Below are 25,861 nucleotides of genomic sequence, written 5' to 3' on the forward strand. Positions count from 1 at the left end.
ATAAAAATGTCATAAATACATATGCATGTGCTTTAAATTTTTATTTTATTTTATTTTACGACGTTGACCTTCACACAGAGTTGACTGACTGAAATGAGAATCCAGTTTATAATGTGAATCGTTAACCCGTTGCGGCCAAGTGGGCAGAAGTCATTCGGAAGCCCACAGCAAGTTATTTCGATTTTCAATTATTTATTTATTTTTGTCTCCCATCGGCCTCGCCTGTGAAGACGTTTCAATATAATTACTGATTAACATTTTTTTATTTTATTTTTGCAATAAAATTAGTCGTACATCAAAGTATTATACCGTAGTAATGAATTAATGTTTGTTTAACAATATGCAAAATTAAAAAAAATATATTTTAACGATTCGATGACTATGGGTTAACTCATTAAATGGCATTGAAATTGCAAGGCGAAGCCTTGATTTATAGTTAAATATTTGTTTTAATTTTACTCGATGTTTAAATTTATATACGCAAACTTGAAATTCCTTTGAAAATATTATTGTATAATTTCTATTGATTTTGCATAATTTTAACTGTGCATATAAAATTCTAGAACTGTCTACTTATTAATATAATTTATTTTCAATCTTTGTATACATTAAATAAATAATTAAATATATAAAACATATACATATGTACATATAATAGGTACTAATAAATACATGGATATGTAATATTTTTCTATACAATAAAGTATGTATTGCTTTCATTAAAAATATAATACAAAAACAATATTTTTATCAAGAATTAAAAACGAAAACGAAATAAAAATATTAACCGATTATTTTTGGAAGATTAAAATATTTTTCGTTCTAGGATTAAAAAGGAAATAAATAATATTTGTTAAAAACTGTAATTATGTATATTTACTGATTTTATTTAGAATATTAATACTTAAATCCTCAATAATTTGACATTTTTAAATATTAAAAATATATTATGTTTATTTTTCAAAAGGATTTTATCATTTTTTAAAACCAGTTAATATATATTATTTATTTCGCTTTACGATAGTGAAAACGAAAACGATATATAACGTTTTCGTTTTCGTTTCCGATCAGAATCAAACGAACTATTTTTCATTTGAAGTACCTAATTTAAATTATACACGATCAACTGTCAAATAAAGTTGCAATATTTACAGTAAATATGTTAAATTTAGAGGTTAGGTTAGGTTTTATATCACTCAATGTTAAATTACTGCTTTGGACGGATTTACTATTAAAAATATTGTAAAATATGAATAAATATTACTTAGGGTCAATCACAGAGAAACTAATGGATAAGCAACTGCTAAATCAGCTGAGTGATCATAGGTGAGTTTGTATAATGTTATTATTAGTATCTTGAGAGTCATGATCGAACGATGCATTTGTTTCCGATTTATCTTTTATCCACAGATCCACGTGATGTCCATAGCCAGACATCTCCTCAATCTCATGCTCGAATGTCCTGGAGTTGTAGGAATAGTCTTGTTGAGGAGGATACGAATCGTGCTCGAAGTGCATCTCGATGAGTCCGTCATTGGAAGCAGAGTAGAAGGAGCTACCGAAGATTTGAGCTGCTGGTTCCTCGTCGGCAGGTAGATTTGATGGAGTTGCTTGATGATCCCTGTTGGAAGTATCGGTGATGTAGATCGATGGTCGACTATCGGTGTCCACCATGGTTGAGTATGTGTCTCGTCTGTTGGACATGTTGGCTTGGGTTGCTCTCCTTCGTTGAGCCCCCTTGGTGAAGTGTGTTGAGACTACGTTTTCTGTCTTTTTGTAGGTGACCTTAATCAGGTTGTGGACCTGAAATTATAAGGATGTGTTTATGTTGTTGCAGGACTTGTTTGCGACTTTTCTTCAAGGACCTGATGCAAATCTAAGAGCGTGGTTATGAGAGGAGATGCATTGGAATCTTGACCTTTGAACAATGTGATTCACAAAAGATTTTTGTTTTATTTTCAAGGAAGGAAGTTCTTTAGACGCCTTTTCGAACTTTTGAATATATAAATAAATTGTATCAAATGTTTTTTTTTTTTTGTATCAAATGTTCTGTGATAGAAAAAAGTAAATGTAATTAATTATAAGTATTTTTAAGTAATAAAAATCACAATCAATAGAAAAAACATGGGATTATTGATTTCAAAAATCATTTTTGGCACAGCAATACTAAATTTTGAGTTAAATACTTAAACGCTTATATCTCATAAACGAGAAGAAGCCAACAAAAATCATTGTTATATTCGAATTAATTGGGTCAAACTTAGTAAAGATTGATTAGTTTTTGCTCCTGTAATTTTTTTTGTTGCTCAGTGTTATTTTTCTGGATCTTTTAATATCCATTTTGTCTTGGGATGATATACAGTGTGCTACGAAGCTAAGTGCAAAGCCTTAAAGGGTTCCAATTTATCTTATTACATCTGGGGAAGAGCCAAGGAACTTCTTGAGCTCTTTTACGCAAAAAAAATAATTACAAAACAACACCTAATCAGAAAAGTATAAAAATCTTTTCAAACCATGAAGAAGAGATAAAACTGAAATTCTAATAATTGGCAAGACATCTGCATGAGTGATATATTAAAAGAAAGGGCAATAATCAGGCATTTTTTTAAAAAGGTTTAACCTCTTAAAGAAAATTAAGCTATTTTTTTTAATACAAAAAGTATATCAGATTTTTCCTACTTTTGAAAACATTTTGAAAACTTATTGTGCCTCTCATATTTTTTTATGTTGACGCTGATGGTTGTATTTATTTTTATTTGATTGAATAAATATAATATTAGAAAATTAAAAAAATAATAATTGACTAACATACCACTTTTAACTTGGGCAGTATTAGCAATTAACTGTGAGATTTACTAAAAATCATTAAAAATTAAATTAAAAAAAAACCGTATGACTTTGGACTGAGGTAGGTATGTGTGGCTAAAATGTTATAAATAACATGAGCTATCAACCATTTAAGTCTTTGCACTTAGCTTCATAACAACCTGTATATTTGAACTGAGATATTAAAATTCATCAATTGATTTGCAAGACTTCTTGTTTGAAATTTAGATAACAGTTTCATTCATATGCATGCCTGCACAATGTAATTGTGTACATATTTTGTCTTTGATGCGTTTATCATCAAACCATATTTTGAGTGATTTTTGATGCTCAGTGTAATAGACGAAGAACATAATCGGAAGGATTTTACGATTAAATGGACCAACCTCTGTGTTCCAGTAGCAATATAGCACAGAAACCATAATTCCTTGTAAACTGTCCATAACGTATGTGAATACATAATAAGTCTGCTCCCAAGGACACGAACCAGTTTGAGGTCTCCAAGCTGTCAACAAGAACTGAACTCCAAACAAAGGCATCAGGAACAAAGTAGCCCTTGCCGTACTCCTACAAACACAAGCTCAACTTTAGTATGATACTGTAAGTCAAAACTTTCAACTACCAACACTCTGCACACTTACAGTTGATTCGCATTCTCCTGTTTGTTCAACTTGGTCATTATCACCCTCAGGATGTCGACGAGGAGGACCGTGTTGGCGAGGAGTATGCAGATTCTGGGCACGTCTAAGATCCACTGGATTCCTTGTGTGTCGTAGACTATCCAACAATTTGAGTCGTTGTAGACGGCCATCAGTGCGATCCAAATGACCACGGGAATGATCGTAATGGCTGAAAATTAGCATTTGGAATGTGACATGTGAAATGGAACCAACAGACATGGTAATTAAACTTTGATCGAGCACGAGTTGGGTCACCCAGGCACGCCACCACATTCGATTTGAATCTTAATTAGAAGTTGTTAAACACACAACTTCACTCAACAATGTGGAAATGTGGAAATAGTTGTCAAGCTGTCGTTTTTTTTATCGTATCTAGGAAATTGGTCGGAAGCAATTGTTCGATTGCTATTTTTCAGAATGTTTCAGTTTTAAGTTACCATAACTATGTATGTATAATATATGTTACAGTCGAGGTGTAATTTCAGTTGTAATATATTTCAACCAGCGTTTTTGGTCATTCATATTCGAATACAATTCAACTAGTAAATTATATCTCTACATACAAGCGTAAATACACTTTCAACAATGTGCGCCAGTTGTAATATAGCAATTGAGTTTAGACAGCTCAGATGTTTTTGCGAATGCTTTAGAATTCAATAATGCGTCAATTTGTAAATTTCAATTTCTTCTTATATTCTATTTTATAACCTTTTCCAAATATTTTAATACTATAGTTTAATTGTGCAATGTTCTACATATTTTGTCATGCCTTTATTCTTTACTTTTTAATTTGTTTTCCTTATATTTATCTTTTTCATTTTTGTAAAAATCTATTATTGGACTCGGATGTTACATATATTATTTATTTACTATTTGTTTTTTTATACATATCTATGTACATCCTGTCTGTTGATTTTTCAATTAATAAAATAAAAAATAAATACAAAATAAATAAATAAAAATACTAGCTAAGTATTAAAAATAAAAGTAATGAGTACCGTATTACGATAACTCTAAGAATGTGTTCAAAACAAAAATGTGACTTTTCAACTCAATTAGTCGAGTGTCGTTTTCAAGAAAACCTAACCTCTCCATAGAACTTGGTACCAACTTATAGTTGAACTGTATTTTCAGTTGATATATACATATGTTGACCAGTTTGAATGTAATTCGCCATATGAATCAACTTACGTGGGTTAGACGGAATATATTTCAAGTATTCAAAATATGTATCCTACAACTGAAAATAAACTTCAACTATGTGTAACGGTAGTTAGTACTAGTTTAGATGGAGTACATATATTCCAACTAGTTAAAATATTGTAACGTGGGAACAAGGAAGAAGAGGATTCGCCGGCTAAGTGCATTTATTGAATGATTCAGGACGTCCACACACAGCCAGCGCTCGATCCAGAATAATCCTGATATGGCGTGTGAACCCCCTTATAAAGGACAAGTTGCTCACCACAGCTTCCCCGATCTATTTATTTATCCGTTGTCTAGGCACGTACAGTTTTAAGTGTCTCATGCTCTTGTCCGGGTTCTGAGAATTTTATCAGGTACTTACCGAGTACCGTTCGGCCTAATCCGGGGGTCTCTATTGTCCACCCCTGTATGCACTTAGCTGGCGGATCCTCTTATCTCGTGTTCCCACGTTATTATTATATATATTTCAACTGGAAGATACACTTCGACTATAACATATTGTTACGTACGCTGCGGATTGAGCGAATTGCACTTAGACCAACGGATATCTGTTATCGGATTTACTAAGTGCATGCACTTACTTCCAAGGATTATAGCTGGACTCTAAGTGCATTTAGGCTAAACAATGACCGTTATTAGTTATTTCTCAGAATCGGTACGGGGAGACCCAATGTCGTGGAAATACATATCCGAATACGTGACTATACAACAGGTAAACAGATTAGGCGTCCTGAGAGATCTACCCTTTATAAGGCGGTACGTAGGCGATATCAGGTCATTCTGTACTGAGCAGTGACAGTGCGTGTATCTCCTTAATCATCAATAAATGCTGTGATACGACTGTTGGCCTTTTACTTGGATCCTCCACCCACCCCTACGCAACAATATGTATATGCCTATCTGGTTAGTTAATTTATCAGTTTGATCTGTAAGTACTTTGAATAGATACATCAAAATGTCGATCCTGTAAAATTAGAAAATCATTCACGTGTTTCAAATAAGTACAAATTTCATTATGAAGATTTGTATATTATCAATTGTATATCGTTCCCCAAAATCATTCATATTTTATAATCATTTTTTGTCGATATTTCGACCTGCTCTTATATGCTTTTCATATATTAAATAAATAATAAAATATATATTCGAATAACCGTTTTCGATCAATTCCTCTATGGCTGCTTATCTTTCAATCATTTTTACCTGCAGCTGTCGAGTACACGATGATCAGGTTGAAAGACTTCTTAAATACGTTCACAATTCTTCGATGTAGGAAGATTCCATCAACCAGCATGCACATAAAGGTACTGCTGGCTGCCAACTTCTCCATAATGGTCAGAAATTTGCACCAGAAGCCATTTTGGGTCATGATAGTCATTCCCTCGGCTGTTGTCAGCTCGTCTTCGATTATCTGCGTCGAAAAAATTATAAGTGAGATAGAGTTTTATGTACACGTGGGAAGAGTGCCATTTAATTATTATATACAAATTGAATGCATTTATCTTTTACTGATCACTTGAATCGAGTTTTAATTGCATCGATGTGTTGTTTATGAGTTTATGAGGTATTGCATATACCAATCAATGGATTTATATTTTTTATTTATTATTTTTTTAGAATAGGTTTTATAGAACCGTTAATGCTAAAGCGATTATTTTGGATCTTCAAAACGGGTTTCAATTATGAGTATGATATGTAAATTCCTTCAAATTGATAGAGACGTCAATAAAGTTACTTCAAAATATTAATTGGATAAGAAACTGAGAAAATTTAGTACCCAATATTGTATGTACGTATATAAAATACAGGGTCTACAACTAATAAAGAAATCTTGGGCTGAAACAAAAAACATCGAAACTGTCTGGACTTTTATCCTGAACAGGGCCGTGCCGTGCATCAGGCGGCACCTTAAGGGGGGCGGCATAAGCAGCGAAATCAAAATATAATTTGAACCAATTCAATGATTAAAAATCAATTTGATCAATTTGAATATGAAGAAGCTGTCGATGAACTCTTAACAGGGGAGAACAAATTAAAAAAATATTTTTCAATTATATTCTGGACATTAAACTTTATTCTCTGAATGAACGATTCACGCTTGTGGCATATTTTCTCCCATAGCAACATTTTTTAGTTTTTAGATGACATTTTAGAACTCAAAGATATACATATGTAGATGATAAAACGCTAGAAAATTATTTTAGCAGTCTCCAATCAATACTTTCAGTCGAAAATGCATCAGATATAAATGTAAATGATCTTCAAGAAGATTTACGTGACGTATCCCAATTGCTAACATATTCTATGAAACCTTTGGATGTTTTGAATTATTTGTGCCAAAATAATTTAATTTCTTTGTATCTGTATACTGTTCTAGCTCTGAGAATTTTATTGACACTCTCTGTCTCAGTATCTCTGTAGTGGGGAAATAAGTTTTTCAAAATTAAAATTTAGAAATTCAATAAGCAATCTGACATTAATGACGACACATCCCTAATTAACGAATTTGCTAAGGTTAAAGTTAGAAGCTTAAAACTGTAGTAAATTGTCATACTTGATATCATTATTTTAACGTAGTTTATATTTTAAAAATAATAGATTTGGTACATTTTGTGCAGTTTTTTAAAATCACAATCGAAGGTAAGAAAAAACATTATGGGGGCGGCAATTCGAAGACTTGCATCATACTGAGACAATCTAACGCACGGCCCTGATCTTAAAGTATATAAATCTATGTATGTCTAAATGAAGACATTCGGAAACACAAGGCGTTCACGAAGACATAATAATATGTACGCTTTGTGTCCCGACTATCGAGCAGAGACAAGACGCCCACGAAAACACAATGTGCGCATGAATATACAACACGCGCAGGGAGACACAAAGCGCAATCCTGTGTTTAAGAGGGCTGTACACCTGAAACCTTAATTTTGTTACCGTTCCTTTCTTCGATATATATATTGAGTGTACGTATATATTGAGTGAATGCGACAATATATATCAATATATATATATTGAGTGAATGCGACAGTTGCGCTTCGACCAGATAAAACGTATTTCAAATTGACAAAATCGAGGTTTCGTATTTTACTATTTTCTCCTCCAAAACTGGACCAATTTTTAAAAAAAATTCATCATCGCTATAAGAAAGATACTTTCTGTGCATCTATCGGCGTATTTTTTTTTAAATCGACCGTTAAATAAGCACGCTGGACTCGTTTCGTGGGTGTAAAAAAGAGGCGATTATATGGATGTTTGGCGGCTCCTAGCTCATATAAAAAATAATTAATCAAAAAAAAAAAAAACGATAGATGCACCTCAATGGTGGATATCCACAGCATATTAAAAAATAATTTCTCTAGTGCCATAATTGAGGAAGGGAGAAGTATAGTACGTTTGTATGGACAAGGCGCTGCTGTCCAGCCCTCTTAAGGGTGATGAAGAGAAATAGAAGAAATAATTAAGTTAATAATGACTTTATTTAAAAGTACTGTCCAGTCACATCGCAGATTAACCACAAGTTTATTGGGTCAGCAACCGCAACACCACTGTGGCGGTCATATATGTATATATTTCATAAACATTGATAGAAAATATATATATATATATATATATATATATATATATATATATATATATATATATATATATATATATATATATATATATTTCGTGATAATAATATAGCGGTTTCAATCCGATTATGTTTCCAGAGCGGTCTGGTATCAAAAACATTTAAGCAAATCCCGTCTGAAGTGTTTTATGTATGTATGTAGCAGCTATGCAAATAGTTCAAGGCATGTGTAATTGCATCATTAGCCAGGTCATCGGTTGTATTCTGGTGGAATGAGTCCAACTTAACATATGCTTTTCATTTACAATTGATCAAAATATGCGTTACCATCATTGCGACGGCCTTATTAATTACATACATATATAGTAATGTACTCACTACTGTTTTGATTATGATGATCAGAACGTTCCTGATGATGATGAAGATGAGGAGGTTTCGATGCATGGCTAATCTCTCAGTACGAAGGCGCTTATAGGCCAACATTATGATGACAGCTGGGGTGCAAATTCCAACAGAAATGGCCAAAAGGGTAACGTGGATTTCGTTCCTCAGGAGAAGTCTGGGTGTGACCGTGCACGTGGAATAATCTGTTTTATCAATCCAAGCTGTTCCGGTTGGTGTTATATTGCAGAACTTGTAGCTGTAATCTGAAAAACATCGTATATACATATGTATAATCTTCCCTAAATAATTCCAATATATAATTTCGAAAGAGACTTTGTATGTAAGTATTGTAAGGGCGCTACTTTAGTATGCGATCTACCTTCACGTTTTTACTTTAATATGCGGTCTCACTGTCTCAGTTCTCGCGTGGGACACTGAGACTGAATAATACCGACCCGAACAACCTAATCTTGAATGAATAGGTTGACTTATTCATTCAAGCCAACCTTAACTTAATCTAACCTATCCTGACCCTTAAATAAATGGATGTTGGCTGTTAAGATATCTTTTTTTTTAAGTTTTATTTCATCAATATTTTCACAAAAAAAAAACATATCTTAGCAGCCAAAACCTATTTATTTAAGGGTTAGGATAGGTTAGGTTAAGTTAAGGTTGGCCATATTCATTTGGTGATTTGGTTAACCGCTTAGACGCCCAGCCGACGCGCTGAGCGTATAATAGATACGGCTGTTTGCGTCTTAAGGCGCTTTGGGCAGCTAAGCGGTTAAGAGATATGTATCTGCTGACGATATTTTGATAGAAATGCTTCGACAACGTTATGGGGTGGCAGGAGAAAACAATAATTGTAATAAACATTTAGTTGCTACTGCAGCGTAGGCTAAAAGGAGCCGCCGTTATAATTGGTTTCGAGGATTATCTCCAGGCTTAAGTGCAAGTCGGCTAACCCGACCCCCGAATGCACTTAGCGGTCGCATTCCCGTGGAGTTCTTAGAACTGACAACGCCAAAGTGTGGGACTGCATATCCGAGTACGTGACTAAACAATGGGGAAGTAACCGGACGTCGAAGATGCCCTGAGCGACCTGTCCCTTTATAAGGAGGTACTAAGACCCTATCAAGACATTCTGGACGGAGCACTTCCAGTGTTTGTATCTCCTTAATCGCCAATAAATGCTGTGAAAGGACTTTGGCCTTTCACTTGGATCCTCCACCCACCCCTATGCAACACTACTATACAATTTATTTACATGATATTGATACTTAGATTACATATATAGAGCAATAAACTAAAAGATTTCTGAGAAAAACATAAAAAACCTCGATTCTCTGGAATAAAAGTACTACTTCCGGTTGAGGAAAAAATATTTTAAAAATACTTATGTAGTTTTTTATACCTATTACATGCAAAAAGTTTTGATCATATTTGTCGAGTGGTTTATAATTGAATCCAAAATCTTAAAACAGGGGACAGCTATAAGGGTACCACTTCCAATCAACGACAAAATTTACATTGTGTCGATAAGCATTTCAGTAACTGATATTAAGTTTCAGTTTGTTAAGATTATTGTTGTTTATAATGTGTGTTCCTAAATCAGGCAAAATCTGGAAGTCAAATTGTCGCATGGTCACAAAACTTCATATAGTTATTACCCCTAAAAATAATTTATAATACACCCATATATACTAACTTGAAAAAACTGCATGCCATATATAATATTCCGTTTGTTACAGACATTACTAACAAACTAACCAGTAGATTCTATGACAGAATCACTAATAACCATACTAACACACTTGTGAAGAGTCTCGGTGATAACAACAAAATGTCTATACCCTTCAAGTATAAACACAGATGACCTAAACACAATCTGCTTTAGATCATCGACTTTAATTTTAAGAGAGGTTTTAATTAATATTATGTATTAGATGTATTATGAGCATTTATTAGAATTGTAAATAGGTTTTTGAGCTCTTTTTCCTATAATGCTGTACATTAACATTAGAATAATATAATACTATGATTACTAACCAAATTAAATTAAATTGTAAAATAGAAAATGATCAGTAGATCAGTAGCTATTAAAATAGACATAAGATGTATTGTGAACATAATTTCGTAATAATAAAAAGCATTTAAAAATCAAAAATATAGTTATTACGAACATATAGATAAAGTAAAACAATACAAAAGTTTATTTAAAAAAAAAAAGCTTTATAACGATTGCCCGTTTATATGGCCCGCTAATCGTTTTCCGTACAATTAAGTAAACAGCCATTATTCGAAGGTTTTCTTTTTGAATGGCCATATTAAAATTTAATTGAATTCGTGTACAGAATATTTCAGTTCTGAAAACAAATAAGTACATGTGAAATTACGACTAGAAAATGCGTAAACACGGTGACGTTAGTTTCGTAAATATATCTGCAAACAAGGTCAAAGAGGATGAGAACGTTATATTGTAATATATATATATATATATATTTTTATTTTCAAAACGATGACCTTAACCCTGACGTGTCATTGTTAACACATTGACGGCCGTACACATATAAACTCGGATAAATTTTCGACGTAAATTAGCGCTTCTGAAAAGGTGCGTGCTTAAACCGTGATAATTTACAATGGGTAACATCTTCGCGACATTGTGGAATATTTCACACGCTATTATGTGCAGCTTTGTTGTTAATTACGAAACGGTGTATCTTCGTGACGCATTGCTTGTTTCCGTGTGTGACTTTTGACGTAACTTACGATTGCAAACCGGTCCTTGGTTCGAGTATGCGAATTCGGGACACACTTGAGTTGAATTCTTGCCTCCTATTCCTTGAGACCAGCATCCCCAAGCGTCCCAAATAGTGGAGCAAGTGTCTGAAATTTAATACTAAAGTTATGTAGGTATTTTCAGTCAGTTGGTGAACGGTCAGTATATAGGAATATTATAAAGATTTAATTATCAAATAAATTTTGAAATAAAATGTCAATTAATAGTGTTTGAGCATCTTAATTTTATCTTAGTTTAAAAAATTTAAACCAGGAAGGCCTATCAGGTAAACCTAGGGTTGCCAGATTTCTTCCAAGTCAAACCGGGATAAAATCAACAATATTAGACCACTTAGTTTTTTCAAATAATTACATTTGGCAATAATTGAAATAATTACATCTATAGAAAGTCTATTTATTTCATTAATCTGCATTAACGAGAGTATTCGAGAATATAATTTAACTACCCATTTTTCTACAGCAATTTTTCCATTCCAATTTGTAAATTGTAATTCTCTTTTTGATTTAATTTTTAATACAACAAATTGTATTATAATATTTTTCGTATTTAACTGTTTTTTCAATATCTAGCCATTCTGGTATTTTTTCCAAGCTCATCCAGAAAAACACTTTTTTTAATGGTATTGTCTATTGTTTCAAATAATCTTTCAATGTTTCATAAAACTTTGCTACTTCTTTATTAAATCCATCAATTTGTCCCTTTGAAAATGTTTTAAAAGTATGCATAATAGACAAATGTGAAAACTGGGACTTTTGGGCGTGCCGAAAGGTTCGTTCGGGACACAGGGACACGAGGCTTAAAATCAGTGACAATCCCGATTAATCGGGACGCCTGGCAAAAAGATTAATGACTATTGAATAAATGAGAAAAAAAACATGTAAACACATACACATACCCACATACATATATACACATACATACATATAACAATGGAGACTTCCGAATTGGCCTAGCGGGACTCTAAGTGGTCGGTAGAATTGCTAGAACCCTGAGAGCGTGAGAGCGTGAGATCGTGAGATTGCGAGACTCATTTAAAACTGTACGTGCTTAGCCAATGGAGAAACAAACGGAGCGGGGAAGCTGTATTGAGCAACTTTCCCTTTATACGCTTATACATATGTATGTTCATAGTGTTTTAAGTAAAGTAGATATAGGTAGCGATCACAGATTAGTCCGTGCCAAGATGGCCATTAATATAAATTGCGAACGTAGGAAATTAATAAAAGGATGCAGTAACTCTCCAGATTTCGCTCAACTAAGGTCTAGGAAAAAGGAATTCGAACTCGAACTTGGAAATCGATACGGGAAATTAAACCCAGAAGCAGACATCGAGGAATTGAACACTGTAATTAGTTCGGTTCTAACCTCAACAGGTAAGAAATTAGGTGGATTCAGGAAACAGATTAAATTAAGCAAAATTTCAGCGGAAACAAAAAACCTAATTAAGCATAAAAGGAATTTAGATAGGGATAATAATAAGCAAGAATACAATCTAGTAAATAAGGAAATTAAAAAGAGAATAGTCAGGGATGTCAGGGATTTTAACAGCAAGCTAATAGAAAATACCATTAAGAATAACCGTAGCCTGAAAAAGTGCAAACAGGATCTTTTCTTAGGCAAAAACCAAATGATCGCAATCAGATCAGAGAGCGGAGTAATAACTAGGAATAGAGAAGAAATCATAGACAGAGTTTACACGTTCTATGCAAAACTATACGAGAACGACAACGGCCAATTCCCCGCTCTGGAATCGACACACGGCCAAAGGGTTCCTGCAGTATTGCCTAGCGAAGTAGAGGCCGCGCTAAAAACTGCAAAGAACGGTAAATCCCCAGGGGAAGATAATATTCCCATTGACTTACTAAAATGTGGCGGCCCCCCCCTAATTAATATCTTAGCTAGGCTTTTCAGCAAATGCATCCAGAACCAAGCTATACCAGAAGGATGGAATAACGCAACTATCATTTTAATACACAAAAAAGGCGACAAAAGCGATATCAAGAACTACCGACCCATTAGTCTACTTTCAGCGGTCTACAAGCTCTTCACGAAGGTTATTACAGAAAGGCTGAAGAATATCCTCGACGAGAACCAACCTGTAGAGCAGGCAGGGTTTAGGGCAAATTTCAGCACAATGGACCACCTCCAAGTAGTTGGCGAACTAATCGAGCGCGCCAACGAATATCAACGGCCATTGTGCCTAGGTTTCGTCGATTATGAGAAAGCCTTCGATACAGTTAGTCATAATGCAGTACTTAACGCTCTAAAAACACAGGGAGTGCCGGAACCCTATGTGGGACTGTTAGCTGCAATATATAAGAATGCCACAGCTTCGGTTAAAATTTTTTCAGGTACAGATAGATTTAGCATAGGAAAAGGAGTAAGACAAGGAGATACAATCTCGCCCAAGTTATTCAATGCGGTGCTTGAGGGAGTTTTCAGGAAATTGGATTGGGATACAGCCGGAGTAAGCATCAATGGTCGCTTTTTGAGTCACCTTCGGTTCGCAGACGATATAGTTTTAGTAGCTCGTGATTCAGCTGACCCACTTATCAGACTAACACAGCTGGACAGGGAAAGTAGAAAAGTAGGATTAAAAATTAACGTAGATAAGACTAAACTAATGTTCAATAGTTATTGCATGCCTGATAGCATCCCCTTAGATGATAAACCAGTAGAAGTAGTAAATAATTATTTATATTTAGGTCAAATAATTGACATGTCTGGTAGTAAAAATGAAGAGATAAAGAGACGTATGAAATTAGGGTGGAGTGCATTTGGACGGATGAATGCTGTTTTTAAATCAAAAATGCCACTCTGCCTGAAGAAAAGGATCTTTGATCAATGCGTTTTGCCAGTGATGACGTATGGATGTGAAACTTGGACACTGAACGCCAAGATGCAAAATAAAATCCAATGCACTCAAAGAAGTATGGAACGCTGTATGCTTGGCATAACGAGGAAAGACAGGAAGCGGAACACGTGGGTGAGAAATATGACAAGGGTAGTGGACATAGTGGATAGAGTGAAGAGATTGAAATGGCAATGGGCGGGTCACGTAGCTAGGAGGATGGACGAAAGGTGGACAAAAGAAGTGCTTGAATGGTACCCGAGAGAAGGCAAAAGAGTAAAAGGAAGACCGCAAGGAAGATGGGTGAACGAAATTAGGAAAATGTGCGGAATGAGATGGATGAGTGTTGCGCAAAACAGAGACGAGTGGAAGCGTGTTGGAGAGGCCTTCATCCAGCAGTGGATGGCGAATGGCTGTAAATGATGATGATGATGATGACATATGTATGTATATATGTAGGTATGCAGGTTATATAGTCGAATGGCCCTTGAAAAGGGCAAGTCATTGAGAACATTAGTTCTGGTCTGAATTGGCAGAGTTCTGGAGCGAGATTCTCCCAGCTTCCCAGGTATCCAAAGTTTGAGATTAAGCAGAACTTCTGGAAGGTGGCATTCATCCCTTGGAATTTTTAGAAAAAGCTTACTGAATTGAGCGTTTCTACGCGAGGTTAAGGAGTCAAAGCCCAAAGAGAAAACTTATCAGACTCTCATAATAGAGATTACATAATTACAGTACAGATTAGAGATCATTCACGTGAATATTTAAGTATGTATCTTGCAATTTTTCTATTGTAGCAGTTTCTCGGGGACCAGCAGTTTGTCTACCAACAGATAAAGATATTGTTGCAATATAAGATGGTAACTCAATTAGATTAGACTCAATGGTTTGATAACTTCTTGTTATTAGTTTTTTTTTAATCTAAAAGACATAGATTGAAATAATACATTTAGGAGAAACATTTGATTCAATCATAAATACTCTTGATATGATGTCACCAACTTACAAATTAATACATGTAGTTTGGAACTTTAAATATTGAAATATACCATCAGTAAGTTGACTCTTTCGTTTTGGAGGATCCGTTCGAATATATGAGTATTATTGAAATAAAATAATTAAAAATAAATAAATTATTTTGGAACTTGTTAATATATAATATATATGTATGTATGTATGTACATATGTATACGCATATGTATGACACTACATTAGAAATTTGCATATTCGATATATTGATGGTAGCTGAATTTTAAGTTTAAAACTAACTTTGATCTGGAGTATCTTCCGAGTTATCACAACACTCCATGGCAGCTTTCGCACATCGTCTCCATTTATCAACCGCTTGCTTATTAGCCATAGTTCGTTCTATTTCCCGAATGACTTCCGGTGTATCTGAATCGATGGGATAACACAACGATATCGACTCATTAAATACGGGCTGTGTAAAATAAATTTATGTATAGTAGAAAAATTTAGATTATATGTATTAAAAAAAAGCGTTTTCTTGTCATAGAGATTGCATAAAATCAGGCGTTACTCACAATGTAAAAGCATGGCGCGTATCCGATATCTTTGTACTTGCAAGTTCCAATTTGAGGTTTGTTTACTGGATCACAACTAGCTGGTTGGGCGAAATAGAAACATTGTTGTCCGGTTATAAATTTGTATAATATATCCGCATAGTTTCTTCCTCGATAGTTGCAATTTTTAAACTTTAAAGTTAACTTAGTGTTGGCTGACTTTTTTGGAACCTGTACAACAAGAAAGTTTATATTTGCTATAAAAATGTCTACATTAGATTATTTAAAATATGTATATGTATATATATATATATATATATATATATATATATATATATATATATATATATATATATATATATATATATATATATATATATATATATATATATATATTTGAAGACAGATCTTCATTTAGACTCATTTAGAAAAAATAATTCTATAAGCATAGAAGTAGAATGCAGTAGAGGCTGAGAGCGATTCTATGCATTCTACTTCTATGTCTATAAGTCATAAGTGACCCATAAAAGTGTTTATATGTCATTTGCTTTATATTTTTGAACTAAATTTAAAAAGCTAAAAACATATTGAATCAAATTTTGTTTTTAATTTGTAATAATATCAACAAACCCATAAAACATTTCATGAAAAAAAAATATGAGCCGATTACACTGTATATGTACATACATATGTATGTATTACATATGCACTTAATATGTAATATGGGTCAACTATTTGTTCGTGAATTATTATTTTAATAATCGATTTAAATTGTGTGCATCTGAAAATAAGATTTTTTATTCAGTTTGCATTAAGAATAGTCTCCTTAAATGTAACGTGTATGTATTATACTAATAATCATTGAATAATTTATTCAATTAAACGATGACCCGTGTATTGTTATTTTTATAACAATGAAAACAATATTATATTTAAGATTAATGCATAATGGGATATGAGATATGTATCAATCATATGTACTATATTATTTCAGGTGAATCAATGTTTACTATTGCAATAAATTAACCCATGACTTTATAGTCCTTAGAGTAATTGACGTACATACATACGTATTGTAATCATTTAATGGGTAAAAAATGTTTTTAAATCGCTCTATTTATTATTATATTGATTACGGAAACATTATCAAATTATAATACCGAGGAGAAAATGGGAATCGCACTCGATGTTTGTATAACAATGTTATCATAATGCATTAAAGCCGAGTATAATCGCACTATCTCTTTTTGTTTTTATATGTTGTTATTATCATTAAGTTATAATATTGAAGTAATAGCCTTTTTTTTTTTTAATCTCAAAAATTTAAAAATCGACTTATCAAAAATAAATCAAAAATATCTATAAATCAAAATTTTTACATTTATACACTAACTTTAATCAGCTTGTGTGTATTATGATATAATATTGTATTGCATTGTGAACAAAAGTCAAAGTCAAAAGTAGAGATTGCAAAACCGTTATACCGGTAAATCGACAAAATTTCGCAATCGGTAAGTACCGGTAAATTTTAAAATTTACCGGAATTTACCGGAAACTATTTTATCGTGAATGAAGTATATAAACGCGCATTAAATTTTCAAATTATTACTATAAAAATCGATGTAAATGGCGAATTGTAGATAAGGTTGTCTGGAATATGTTTATTTTCAGTATTAATTGTGGCAATATTAAATTGATAAATTCACTGGCAACGCAAAACAACCAAATCGTGATAAATGCGATGAGACGATTGTTTCAATTATGATCGAAACTTTTAAATGATCCAAACTTTAAATAAATTAATATGATCGGTTGAAAATAAAAAGTTAAATTTATTTATTATTACGAATTTACTTTTTTATGCATTTATTTGATATTATTCACCTGAGATTTATTTTTAATTACATACATATTTAAGATTCAATCTAGACTAACGTTTTTGAGCAAAGTAACCACATACAGTTATCTAATCCAGGATTTTTTCATTTACCGGTAAAAACCGGTATACCTACCGTTAGTAGGAAAAGTCATTTAACGTTTACCGGTTTATGAAATTTGACGGCAAATTGCAATCCCTAGACTTAAGCTAATTGAAACTTATCTAAACCTTGCTCGTTGCTATAAAAAGTTAGGTTAAATTCCTGATCTAGAGTAATTTTCATTCGAAATATTTTTCCGTCGCAATCATTCGTCAACGTTCAGATAAGATTATCAGATGGGCTTTTAACCCGTAATGTAGCGTCGAAAACAAGCGATAAAAAATAAATAATTTTCGCATTCAGGTTGTTCGGGGTCGAGCTTGTTTTGTGCTGTTCAAAATCGGTATAACGTCATAGCGGGCCTTGGCCGCTGATATTGTTCTGCCAAAATAATATAATATAATACAATATAATATAATAATAAGTCGCTATCATCACGCCATTTTAATTATTGCCCAACCGTGGCACTATCGCCTTTCAGCTTGTCGTCGACTTTCAGTAAAGGCACTTTCAGAATCGTTACCATTTAAATCCCAACAATGTCGAAATGGCAATGATTTATTGGTGAAATGCGCGTAAATATCGTAATGGGGTCAGTTCGTTGGAATCGTTCACACTTACTACGGCGATAAGCGAAGATAACCTTTTCTTTGCCATGTATTATATTTTCGATGTGCGCTCATATCGATTGCCGTTTATTATTATTATAAAACGGAAGTAGACAACAGTGGCGACAAACACTCGATATTCTCCATACAATTCGGCTTTGGAAATAATCAATGGCGATTCGCATCACTTTCAAGTTTATACCTATGTAATACATAAGTAGATATATTATATATTTTTTTACATTGCGATAGTTTTCAATTTTCATATGTTTTTACATATTAGGGAGTTCAATTTACCGTTAATCCGGTATTTTTTTACCGGTAAAGTACCCGATTTTTAAAAAATTACTTTTTGTTATTATTATTAGTATTAAAAGCCTCTTCTAAGCTTGCCTTAGCTCATTCGTCTGCAGAGAGATGTAATAAGAATAGAGGGGCCCTAGGAATAAATAATTGTTGTCAATTTTATGCGGCACGTCTCTATAAATACGCTACATCGCACGGAATACAATCGGATCAATTTACTTGTTGTTTATTGTGTGTTTTTGAATGTATTCTGCAATTTTTACCGACGCTTGCCCATCTTGCGAGTAATATAAACGAACAGAGAAGTTTTTATCGGACATACGTCGAGCACCAAGCGTCAAATACGACTGATGCTAAAATTATTTAAATCTGTCCGTGGACAGAATGTTACTTGACAACAATATAACACCTAAAGCCACTTCTATTAATATTACATTTATGTGTTCGTCTGACAATGTTTGGATTTGATATCCTACATTCATTCAATCGTTTTGAAACTTTGCCATTTTGCGCGGTTTGGTCAACAATATATTCAAATCAAATCCGCCAGTACGATGGTGAAAAATAATCGTAATAGACAAGTTTAAAAAATGTTACAATTTTGACCATCTTGACGTTTAATGGTAAGTTGCCGTATCTATCTGCCTTTCTGCCACCCTTTCGTTTTGTCAGATTTTAATTGTTTAAACGCCTATAACTTTATATTTTTCACACTATATGTATCTTATAATTTACTTAATATGTTTAACCAAACGGCAATAAACATTGAAGTGATAATGAACTAAAAAAAAAAATTCGTTGTTAGCAACTAAAAAAAAAAAATATATTCACATTATCGTTCGATTGCTACTTACCGAGCTATTTTTTAATAAATTAATAATAATAAATAATAAATTACAAGCTGTTTTTCGGGGCTGTTATCGGTAAACCGGTTTACCGGTTATGGACTCCCTAATATGTATGTATGTAATTATTGGATGATTAGTAATCTGAATATTAATACTATTTGTAAAACAAATAATCACTAACTAAATAAAACCAAACTTTTTTTTCTATTTTGCGCATGCGCTCGTTGTCTCTTATTATTAATAAATGGTTGCATATTTTATTTATATTTTGCACGTATATTATGTATGTATGTATAGCCAAACACATTATTCAATGTATGTATGTATGTACATAGATAAAAACAGGGCTTTTTTTTGAAAAAAAGGTGCCGGAACTCAAATGTTGTCAAGTTTTTTTATTAGAAAAACTTATTTTCAAATAAAAAGCATAAAAAATGCCGAGAAAAAAGGAACTGGAACGCTGTTCCACCGTGTTACATAGGGAAAAAAACCCTGGGTAGACATATGTATATTAATTACAAACCACAAACATGCATATTTTTGCGAAAAACCAACAAATCCAGGCTAGCAGAAAAGGGATGCCGATTTTATTGGAACTGAGACAATAATTGAATTAGATAAATTGAAAAACTCTAACAGGAGACGGTCGATCTGGATTTAATGACACATTAATTTGATGATCAAATGTTCATGCTGTTCTTTGAAACGTTTTTTTTTTAATTTTCTCGATTGTTTCATTATTATTATTATTTGGAATATTAAAAAAAAGTTAGTTGTGAGTTTTCAAAATTCACATAATGCTACTTATTTATGTACATATTTACATACCTACATTAATATATAATATCTAGATTTGAAAATCTACATATAATATACACACTTATTTACGTATGTAATATGTTTGTAAGTTTAGGCATAAATTAATTAATATTATTTATCAAATATGAATTTGTTGCTTTGTTAAATGGATTTCAAATGAAAGAAAAAAATATAAAATGATAGCAATAATCAGATAATAATTGACATCCATTTGTTAATTAATTTAATTAATCTAATACGCAAGAAAATTCGAAAAATTTGATTGTTCGTTTTTAGAAACATGAATGTTTGATTTTATCTATTTGTAATAACTCATAGACATCGATTCAAAGTCTATTTTGATACTAATTATGTATATATATTTTATTTTTAATTTATTACATCACAAGTAGTCTGTAATATGTTTTAAATTTATAAAGCAAATTAAATACAACACACATTAATTATTGATAAATAACTATAATATGTATTACATGTTATTATCGTCAACATTTTTAAAGGTTATTAAAAATAATACATGATAATACATAATGATTATTCAATAAGATAAGAGTGCCTCGTGCTGTAGTCTTCAGTTGGCTTTGATTTAATTTTAATTAATAATTATAATAATCACCTCACATGCTGGATAATCATCTTTCATATCCTTGGAAAATGGTTGCAAGAATGGAAAATCCTGGTCTAATTCTCGATCCAGAAGAAAAGGATCGAATTTGTTCATCCAATCTTCTTCAACTATCATAGGAGTCTGAAGAAAAAGAAAAAAAGAAATAGCAATTCATAGTTATTGGTTATTTTGATCGCATTGATACTTATAAGAGAATATATTTTTAAGATAAAATTTCGAAAGTTTAATTTGATTCGATTTACAATCGCTGTATTTGTTTGTAATAATATTATTTTGTGTGATTCGTTCAAGACCTATTTATTCAGTATCGAACTACATATTTTAATTATGACACACCTCTCATAGAGATCAAGTTGTTTTCTAACGAAATGAGTTGCCATGGCACTTAAAAAATTGTAATATCTGTTCGAAAAAGCTGATTCGATAACAAATTCGATTTATATGATTTAAGTACGGGTCAAATTTGAATAACCCACTTGATTAATTAGCGTATGAATAACAGTTTTCCATCTCATATATCGATTGTGTAATAATATTTCTACATATGTATTTGTTGATAAATTCATTTCATTTATTCAATAATAAGACGGAATCTGAATGGATCATCTTGCGAGAATGACCAATCAATTAGAAATTAACGCAATAAGTCCAATGTGCAATTAGTTTTTAAAAAAAGGACATTAACCCTTTGAGTGCTGAAGTATTGTCTGTTGAAAACCCGCCACGTGGAAAATTAGAATTATTTAGAAATCCAATAGAAAGGAGGTATAAAAATTGTAGCTAATTCAAACAAACCCTAGATAACTACCGACGAGGATTTCGGGTTTTGTAAAGGTGTGTTTAGACTTTCTAATAAATCTTGCAACAATATAAAATAAACAAAAAAGTTTATTAATGAATGTATTTTTCCAAAACTAGTTCCATCTTCTTCATTATTGTTAAAGTGTAATGCTCACAATCTAAATGCCAATCCTCAATCTAAAATACTCAATATTTAGGGATTTCCATCGGGAAATTCTGCTATGGTTATAAATTCAGAAATTATAGCATATAAACAGTAAACATATAGAAATTCCATCTTGAATATGACTATACATCAACTAATTGGTGTATTATGTAAATTCATTTTATTTACTAATTTTTAAATTTTAATTGTATGAAAAGCAAAGTTCAAAATCTCGGAACTATATAATACATATTTATATAAACTAAAAATGCGAGAATTTGCAACAGTTTCAAATTCAAATGTAATAAAAAAAAAATTCTAACTTGTGAGCTTATTCTTAACTTAAAAAGATCAGAATTCTGAAAGTTGATGGTTCTGAATTTAAAGTTGTTGATTTGAAAAATAAATATTCATTTTTATAAATCATTAGTCGAACTACCCGGCGTTGAAAAGTTGCAAAAAAAAATAGATCATGAAACTTTTTCAGAAAATATCATCAGCATGCTGAAACCCCTGCCAAAAAGCATCAACAGCTTAAGTTAGAGCACCATAAGACATAATTTATGTCAAATTTAGGAAATATCACCATCTTCATATTAAGGTACATACATATATTTATCTTGCCAAACATTTTCATATGTATGTATTTAAATATACATATCAAACAATTGTGTACATATGTACACGTGTTATATACAAAAGAATAAAATCCTTGATTCAAAGACACAAAAAAAATCAACAAATCCTTAAAGATTTTGAAAATGGCATATATGTACCTACATATGTATTATATATGTATATGTATTGTACTACATTTACGCTTCCGCGAGTCTTCACATTTAATGCCAAGCGTACTTTTTAGCACACTATCACTCAATTCCGGTTATATCTGGTGGAGTAATTAATTTATTGTAATCAAGTGGTGTTTGGGGCCACGACTTAAGGGTTATCTTACCGTCAGGACGACTAATGTCGTCAACACGACAACTTCCAATGTCCATTTGATCATAGCCAAAAAACACTATAGCTTCACTGGTGACAGATCTTGCATCATAGCCAACTCGATTGTTGAGCTCACAACATTTCACACAACAATGTCTTTTCGTCGAACTGTCCACAATGTCACTTAAGATTAGTAATCGTTGAGATGTCGATCGAATTTTGTGTTAATTATAGTCTTTTTGCCCGTCGGCTACCGTCGCAGATACGATCTAAAATGCGATACAGAGTTAGAAAAAAAATAATTGTGGCAGACGGACAATCATTAAGATCTGTTTTTTTTTTATGTTGATAATAAGTGTTTAGATAGTATGATGGTATTTAGTAATTTGCTTCTGAAATCTATTATGTGTGGTTTTGAGATAGCACCGCTTCAGGTGAAAGCTATTGGTAATTGTTTAGGAATTTATTTTATTAAGCAAATCAAATCTACAAAGTGCTTTTAACGATGCAACTTATATATAATTTATTTCATTGTTACAATAATTTAAGTTTTATTCGTCCAACCATCAAGAATCAATCATCTGTTGTTGAGTATGAATGAGTTATGGGAATATATTTTTAAATTATTTTATACTCAGATTCCCAACTCATGGGATTTCAACCCTCAAGAAATTTTATAAATATTTCTTAAAAAAAAAACTAATCAATTTTGCTTTCTAAGAACAACATTGAATACGATCCATATTAGTATTCAATCTGATATCCGAATGAAAGTATTTTGAATCCATTGAAAGATGATTTCAAATGTGCTTTTTTCAGTTTTCTGCAGAAGAAATTGCATTTGTGCAAAAGACTATTTTTTGTGGGACTGGATTTTTAACACTTTTACATATCAAAATAAAATCAAGAAGTAGATTGAATGTTAAAAAGGATATGATGTCGATTTCAACATGGACAGGAAATTGAAAGATGATTTCAAATGTGCTTTTTTCAGTTTTCTGCAGAAGAAATTGCATTTGTGCAAAAGACTATCATTTGTGGGACTGGATTTTTAACACTTTTACATATCAAAATAAAAACAAGAAGTAGATTGAATGTTGAAAATGATATGATGTTGATTTCAACATGGACAGGAAAGTTTTTGAAGATTATTGTCCAGATGCAAGATAAATCATAAATACTGATGTATGTATGTATATTATTAATGGGTTTTCTCTTATACAGATTTTTTGGTTTTTAGAAAAAGGGGTATCGAATTTAATATATCTGGGAATCATTGTGAATATATTAAAAAAAAAACATTTATTAGTTCAAAAGCTAAAAATACATAACGGTAATTTCCCGATTCACTCTATTGTGAATGTTATTTAATTAATAAATAGTATTTTTACTTTTAAATTGAATTTAATGAAGAAAAACTTCAAAATAATATGTCAAAGCAGATATTTAAAAAAAATAAAACAAAACCCACAATGATTATTTCAAAACTTCTAAAAAGGCTTTTAAGTGAGTGCATTATATTAAAAAGATTTGTTTATAAAATTACATCTATATAGCATACTAAATGTGTGAAAAGCTGATTTTATATGCAACTAACGCCATCTATCGTAATTCGATAACGTTTCTGACAATATTTATGATGACTCAATTGAATTATGACATGACAAAATAATCGAAACTACGATCCACACGCATACAAACACATTCAAAACGTTTTTTTTTTAAATATTTATGCACATATTATATATGTATTATTAAATATATTAACATTCACTGGTTGAAACTTTAGTGTATCGTTTCGATACGAATGTCGAACTTAAAAATGCACTTTTATTGTTGTCTAGTGCAATAAAAACGATAGCACTTCATGTGTGTATGCATATTGTTCAATAATATTATGCACACATGCGATTACCGTGTTATTGAAGAACCGGCCCTCGTAATTTAAATATTTTATTATATCCACAAATTGTCTCTATTTAACACTTGTAAATATGTACAAACACTGTCACTGGTGAAATAGAATTATAACCGACTAAAATTGCTAATCAAACGATTGACATATTTGACTATTGTTCTGTTCGATACTGACTGAGGATATCTCTTATTGTTGAACGAGTATCATCGACGAGATATCGATTGATAAATCATCATTTGAATTCTAAGAAAAAAATTTCGATCTCCGAACAATCGCTACATTTATAAATAGTAGATATAGAATTATAATTCAATGAAAATTAAGAAAAAATATGTATGTATGTGCGATTTCATCTCATAAATATAAATATAATTTCAAAAATGGACAACAAAGGTGATTTTTGTATTATGTCTCTTTTCGATGATTAATTTAAGATGTTCTCAATTTTGGAATTAAATTTCCCGCTCGCACTATCTGCAGAGTTTAAGGGTTAAATTTAGCACTTAATCTGCAGGTTGGCAACAGTTTCAGACGTTGAAAAATACGCTTTCAGCAGGGAATGGGGAAATCTAACATATTATCTCTAGTTGCTGTTGCTCTTAATGTGTTTATAATGATTTACTTCTTCATCGTCTATTTAATATCTGTTTCTGCCCCCTGACAAAGTTCAATGAAAATTTTGATTGATTGCACAAATTCAATAATATGTGCTGGAATAGTTTTATGATCAACGTGTTTTATCAGTAAAAATTTCTAGTATGTAATGATGTATTATTGCTATAACGGAGAGAGAGAGAGAGAGATGATGTAGACATACATATGTACATATTTATTTATTTAATTAACATTTTGGACCATTGTGGCATTACAGGAAAAACCTAATGCGCCACAATGACCTTTATAATAAAATAAAATAAGAGGGAGAAAACAAAAAATAAAATTGAAAATAAATTAATAACAAAAAGCAAAAGCAAAAAATTAAGATATAAAAAATTACAAAAACAAAAAAAAGTAAAACAAAAT

General features: G+C 31.8%; 1 protein-coding gene across 1 annotated transcript; it reads right to left on the reverse strand.

The window, feature by feature from the left end:
* Positions 1-567: 567 nt before the first annotated feature.
* LOC143916470 (calcitonin gene-related peptide type 1 receptor-like) lies at positions 568-25,009 on the reverse strand. Its single transcript, XM_077437595.1, has 11 exons — positions 24,836-25,009; positions 22,934-23,189; positions 21,021-21,152; positions 15,866-16,075; positions 15,591-15,762; positions 11,443-11,559; positions 8,665-8,933; positions 5,916-6,123; positions 3,468-3,675; positions 3,213-3,393; positions 568-1,803 (listed from the first exon to the last, which is right to left on the reverse strand). The coding sequence occupies exons 2-11, from the start codon at positions 22,985-22,987 to the stop codon at positions 1,321-1,323; spliced, it is 2,034 nt and encodes a 677-aa protein (XP_077293721.1). The 5' UTR covers positions 22,988-23,189; positions 24,836-25,009; the 3' UTR covers positions 568-1,320.
* Between the last annotated feature and the right edge of the window lie 852 nt (positions 25,010-25,861).

This window comes from Arctopsyche grandis, chromosome 9 (assembly GCF_051622035.1).
Source record: "Arctopsyche grandis isolate Sample6627 chromosome 9, ASM5162203v2, whole genome shotgun sequence".
In the NCBI taxonomy this organism is placed as follows: Eukaryota; Metazoa; Arthropoda; class Insecta; order Trichoptera; family Hydropsychidae; genus Arctopsyche; species Arctopsyche grandis.